At 35.1% G+C, this 6,124-nt stretch overlaps 2 protein-coding genes across 4 annotated transcripts in view; both read right to left on the bottom strand.

Moving 5' to 3' along the window:
- Nucleotides 1–1,981: 1,981 nt before the first annotated feature.
- On the bottom strand, nt 1,982–5,743 carry LOC110654309 (protein WHAT'S THIS FACTOR 9, mitochondrial). 3 transcript variants are annotated; one of them, XM_021810264.2, is made up of 3 exons: nt 4,107–5,743; nt 2,514–2,615; nt 1,982–2,340 (listed from the first exon to the last, which is right to left on the bottom strand). In XM_021810264.2, exon 1 carries the CDS (start codon nt 5,641–5,643, stop codon nt 4,336–4,338), a length of 1,308 nt encoding a protein of 435 aa, XP_021665956.2. In that variant the 5' UTR covers nt 5,644–5,743; the 3' UTR covers nt 1,982–2,340; nt 2,514–2,615; nt 4,107–4,335. The 3 variants fall into 3 exon arrangements, with proteins under 3 accessions (XP_021665956.2, XP_021665939.2, XP_021665965.2); XM_021810247.2 differs by having other exon boundaries at nt 2,514–5,743; XM_021810273.2 differs by lacking the exon at nt 2,514–2,615.
- Nucleotides 2,973–6,124, bottom strand: part of LOC131168840 (protein WHAT'S THIS FACTOR 9, mitochondrial-like) — a 73,200-nt gene continuing 70,048 nt past the window's right edge. The window contains exon 2 of the mRNA XM_058133627.1: nt 2,973–3,394. The gene's annotated coding sequence lies outside the window, so the exon portion shown is untranslated. The remainder of the gene's footprint in view (nt 3,395–6,124) is intronic.

Raw genomic sequence — 6,124 nt, 5'->3', positions numbered from 1 at the left:
ACCTATTTTTAAAAATAAGGGAGACATACAGAGTTGCTCAAACTATAGGGGAATTAAATTCATGAGCCATACTATGAAGTTGTGGGAGAGAGTTGTGGAGCATCGACTATGTCATGATACTTCTATCTCTCTCAATCAAATTGGCTTCATGCCCGGTCGTTCAACTATGGAAGCGATCTTTCTCATTAGAAGTTTGATGGAGAAATATAGAGATGTGAAGAAAGATCTACACATGGTTTTTATTAATTCGGAGAAGACTTATGATAGTGTTCCAAGAGATGTCTTATGGAGTGTGTTAGAATAAAAGAGGGTATTTATTGAGTACATACAAGTGTTTAAAGATATATATGAAGGAACAAGTACTATTGTGCGCACAGTGGGAGGGGACACAATAAATTTTTCTATCTCAATTGGATTACACCAAGGATCAGCTATAAGCCCTTACCTTTTTACATTAGTTTTAGATGAATTGACGAAACATATACAAGAGAGTATTCCTTAGTGTATGATAGTTGCGGATGATATTATTCTGATAGATGAGACGCGAGAAGGAGTCAATAGAAAGCTAGAGTTTTGGAGAAGTACTATAGAGTCAAAGGGCTTTAAGTTAAGTAGAATGAAGACAGAATACATGCATTGTAAGTTCAGTGAAGGCCAAACTGGTGATAGGGAATGAGTTAATTTGGATGAAATGGTACTGTCCCCAAAGTAATCACTTAAAATATCTCGGCTCAGTCCTTCATGTAGACGTGGGGGATGTGAGGAGGATGTTAGTCATAGGATTAAAGCCGGATGGTTGAAGTAGAGACGTGCCACGGGAGTTTTATGTGATCGCAAGATTTCCAATAAGTTGAAAGGAAAATTTTACTGTACAGCCATACGATCGGCTGTGTTATATGGTAGTGAGTGTTAGGCACTGAAGGAGTCGTATGCGTCTAAGATAAGAGTTGCAGAGATGAGAATGTTAAGGTGGATGAGTGTCCATACTAGACTAGACAAGTCCGTAATGAGAGTATTATAGAAAAGGTAGGAGTGGTGTCAATTGAGGATAAGTTGAGAGAAGTGAGATTGAAGTGGTTTGGTCATGTGAAGAGTAGACATATGGAGGCTCCAGTTAGATAAATAGAGCACATTAAGTTAGAGGATAGAAAGAAAAAAAGGGGTAGACCTAAATTGACTTGGAGAATAGTAGTACAACATGACCTAAAAATATTACACATTTCTGAGGATTTAACCCAAAATCGTTTAGAGTGGAGAAAACGGATCAATATAGCTGACCCCAAATTTTTGGGATAAAAGTTTAGTTAAGTTGAGTTATTTAATTTATATAATGAAATATACTTTATCTAAAATTTTTATTATTTATTAACTATTAATAAACATCAATAAAATCTTTTATCTATATTTATAAAATAATTATCAAATTAATACTTTATTTACTTAATTATAAAGTATAAATATTTATCACAATAATAATAATAATAATTTAAAATTTTCATAATAAGTGCTAGGGACATCTTTGCATCGATACAATAGTAACTAATAGTAAATAACAACATTTGTTAGGAACATTTTTATTTAACAAAAAAATAAAACTGCTGTTTGTGTTTTTGTTTTACATTCACTTAGAACTTACTCACGTTCACGTGGCATCTACTCTCTTTAAATCATGAAATACCTATATAATTCTGCAGGATCCACTCTCCTTAAATCATGGAACACTTATATATTTTTGTGAATGAGGGAGCATTGCACCTTGTGCATTTGTTTACTTGCACTTCAGAAATATGACTAGAGAAGCTGCCCTCAAGGAAGAGAGCAAGCAATGGAGGCAAAGATCAAACAGAGACCCACCAAGGACAATTTTTGACCAAAGAAGTTATGGTATCTGTCATTATGTTGATTGTGTATTCACAAGAATTTCATGCTATAATGCACATCCTTGAAGTTCACATTTAACATCCGAAAGAACATCACCAACTTGTAAAACACAAAAAGGCCTGTAAAACACAGCATTTACTCTTTATGCCAGGCTACAATCATACAGAAAATAAACAAGGCTGTTCAATTCCAAAATGTACAGGTCAAAAAAGGTAAGATGAAGCGTGCAGCTCTGGAGCAAACAATGTAATATTCAAGCTGCATGCCTAAAGCCTAATGCATAATGCATATATTCCTTTTTGAGGTTTTCAAGTTTGTCATCTACGCATGCAAACATGCAAAAGTCATCCCTTGCTCATCTCTCAATCTGAGCTTCACAATAACTTTCCAAACCTCTGGTCACCAATAACAAGGATGAATTTCTTCATGTTCAAAGAAAATCTTCTTTGATTTAAAGACCTATATATCAAAGAAATTAAAATATATGACAATCATTTGATAAGAAATGAAGTTAGAAATTAAGCTGAAAATTAGGGAATACAATGCATATCATATCGGAAATTCAATGGTAAAGGAGTAAATCAACAGTGAAATTAAATGAGGTTATTCTTAGGAAAGGAGAAAACTTTTACCTTTCTTTGGCTTTAATGCTCTGTGTCATTAACCTTTAGCAATTTTCATAATTAAACCTGAGCCAATGGAAACTTGGGCCACATATGAGACTGACCTCCATGCTGCTTATGTTATGACAAGAAGAAGAAACCTTCATGTACTACTTTTAACACTCAATCTATGTCACATTAGATAACAGGAATGGAATAAACACCTCCATTATATAAGAAAATCAGAAACGACTAGAGTATTCAACTACAAACTGAGCATGTTGACGCAACATTATGATGCCTATAAACTTGGTTGCAATAATAAATTCATAATGCTTCCTTCAATACCAACAAAAATTCTACCCAGACTGCTAAAAAAGATCATAGATAAAATTTAATTCAAATTCCACCATAATTTTTCAAACAAGTCTGTTTTGCAAATGCCAAGAGGGCATGTCGAGAAATGATGGATCCAGTGAAATGATCCCGTTATCCAAAATCCAAAGTGAAATTCCTCCAAGTCCATTTTACAATAACATATTATATCAGTCATGCTTAACATGTGAACTTTGCACAGCATGATGCTGTCAAATATATCTCTTGTGCAAGGAAACTACATATGTATTTGTGGTTAAATGAACATCTCAAAAGGATGGCTCAATTGACAGGGTTGCCAAGATTAAAACAAATAAAAAGAAGAGGAAGAAGGTAATTCACCATCAAAGAAGCTTCAAGCAAAGAACCTGATCCCTTCAATGCATATTTCAAATAACAATCTGCCCTTTTCTATTTGATCCCCTGGATCTTCTTCTATCAATCTCTTAATTTCTTATGTCCCCAGAATTTTGTCAAAATGATTGTATCTTCCAATGGGGCCTTTTCGAACAGAATTCCAATTTTCTGATGTCAACCTTTTCCCTCCTTGTTCATTTGTTACCAATTCACAAATCCAATTTCACTGCCTCATCATTACCTGCATCCTCACTTCAGACTCTGAATAGTCCAAATCCTCAAATTCAGCATCACAAGAGCCTTTTGACTTATCTTCCTCCCTTTTACAACTTTGATCTCTTACTGTTCTTTCTTTCCCTTGATGAATGAGGCAACCCACCTTTTCGACCAAGAACCTAAAGCTCCACTAGCTGCTTTTCTTGGCCTTTCATTAGCTTTATTCATAAGATGAACATATATAAACCTCATACCCATCAAAGGATGTTTTATTACCAAGAAATCCTTCCTATATGCCTCCCTAAGCACTACAGTTTGGGTCCTAATCTTATTAGAAACATAAAAGAATTTGTCGATGATGCACCAAAGCCTTCTTAAACCTATTTCCAAACCTCAAATAATCTCCCCAAATTAACACATTCTCCTTCTCAGTCCTCTTTGACACTAACAACCATAAAAGCTCATGTAACACAGCCACAACCCACCTCTCAGATTAAAACAAATAAAAAGATGGCTCATATATCAATTACTATAAACATGCTGCTATCAAATATATCTCTTCCGCAAGGAAACTACTTATGCATTCATCGTTAAATAAACATCTCAAAAAGATGGCTCAATGGACAGGTTTTCCAGACTAAAACGAATAAAAAGCAGCAGAAGAAGTTAATTCACCATCCAATAAGCTGCAAGCAAAGAACCTGATCCCTTCACTGCATATTTCAATTAACAATCTGCCTTTTTTATTTCTCTGGTTAATCTTCTCTTATCAGTCCCTTAATTTCTTATTTCCCCAGAATTTTGTCAAACTGACAGTGTCTTCCAATAGGGCCTTTTCGAGCAGAATTCCAATGTTCTGTATCAACTTTTGCCTCCTTGTTCCATGTCACCAATTATTACCATATCAATTCACAAATCCAATTTCATTTGCCTCATCATTACTCGCATCCTCAACTTCAGACGCTGAATAGTCCAAATCCTCAAATTCAGAATCAGAAGAGCTACTTGACTTATCTTCCTCTCTTTTCCAACTTTTATCTCTTACAGTTCTTTCTTCCCCTTTATTGATGGATGATGCAGCCCGCCTTTTCGACCAAGAACGTAAAGCTCCACCAGCTGCTTTTCTTGGCTTTTCAATAGCTTTATTCATAAGATGAATATACCTAAACCTCATACCCATCAAAGGATGTTTTATTACCAAGAAATCCTTCCTATATGCCTCCCTAAGCATTACAGTTTGGGTCCTAATCTTATTAGAAACATAAAAGATTCCCGGATGATGCACCAAAGCCTTCTTAAACCTATTTCCAAACCCCAAATAATCTCCCAAAATTAACACATTCTCCTTCTCTGTCTTCTTCGACACTAGCAACCATAACAGCTCATGTAACACAGCCACAACCCACTTCTCAGCTTGATCACCATTGGGGTTTAAATGAAAGGCATTTTCATAAGGTGATATGTATGGTAAACCTTGCCATTCAAAAACCCAATCTTTCACCTCCTTCTTCAAATCAAAACCATTCGGGTAACTTAAAGAAAACCCAATACGCTCCCCTTTCTTGACGTTTGTCATATCCCCATGAGCCACTCTTTTCTCCATTTCAGACACAGCTAATTCATCTCTCCAAGACACCAGCTCTAAATGAAGCGTTTCTTTATCACTAAAACAATCTTGAGCCTCACAAACCTGAAAATATTCAGGATAATCTGATAAAAGAGCTGTGATATAATTATGTGGCAATCCCAGATCAAACTTCAGCCTGTCAATAATATGCAAAGGCAATCTGGTTGCCCTAGTGAGCATTAAAAGCTTAGCTAACCTTTTAACTGCATCATCTCTATGATTTGGAGAATTATGGATCTCTTGTTCTTCTTTGTGGATTGAGAGAGCCTGAGGGGTGAGCTTGACGTGGAGAGGGAGCGAAGCAGAGGGCTGGAACTGGGTAAAAAGAGTTGGGTATTTTTGGAAGAACTTAAGGGCTGTGGTGAGGAGGTTTAGAAGGGGTTTGAGGACGGAGATGGAGGAAAGAGGAAGAGATTTTGAAGGAGAGGAGAGGATTTGGTTCTTGACAGAAATGGCTTGTTTAAGGTCTTTTTCTTTGGAGACTGCTTTATCTAGATACGGGTCGCGGACCCATTTAACCTTGGCAGCTATGAAGGTACGGTGGTGATGGAGCTGGAGTGGGAATTTGGCCCCGTAGAGACGCATATGTGTCAATTGTCGCCGGCTGCTAAAGCCTTGAATTGAAGGCTGGCTGTGGTTCTCGGCAGCGGAGAAGTGCGGAAGAAGGGTAATTATTAAAGTTAGAACAATATATATTGAGTAGCTTAATTTTTAAAAGTAGCATTTTACTTATTTTAATTTCAAATAAAAAAAAATTATTTAAAATTATAATTCAGAACAAAATTTTGTAATATTAAATTTTTTATTAAATAAATTTTATATAAATTTTAAATCAAAATATAACTACTATTTTATTTAATAGCTAAATATCACATGATTAAAAAACATGAAAATTATTATAAAACCAGAAGAATAATTAAAAAATAAAAAATTATCAATTGAATGCCTATTGATAATTCACATTATATGACACTAAATATTTATTTTATTAATTTAAATATAAATATTTAATTTAATAAATGAAACGGCACCGTTTCTGGAAACCCAACCAACCAATGAAATTAGT

This window comes from Hevea brasiliensis, chromosome 14 (genome assembly GCF_030052815.1).
Source record: "Hevea brasiliensis isolate MT/VB/25A 57/8 chromosome 14, ASM3005281v1, whole genome shotgun sequence".
Taxonomy (NCBI): Eukaryota; Viridiplantae; Streptophyta; class Magnoliopsida; order Malpighiales; family Euphorbiaceae; genus Hevea; species Hevea brasiliensis.
Note: the sequence above shows the minus strand (reverse complement) of the source record. Positions and strands in the feature narration are given on the sequence as shown.

Bases quoted from the DNA above. Each gene is read 5' to 3' on its own strand.
- LOC110654309 (XM_021810247.2), bottom strand. From the start codon at position 5,643: ATGCGTCTCTACGGGGCCAAATTCCCACTCCAGCTCCATCACCACCGT.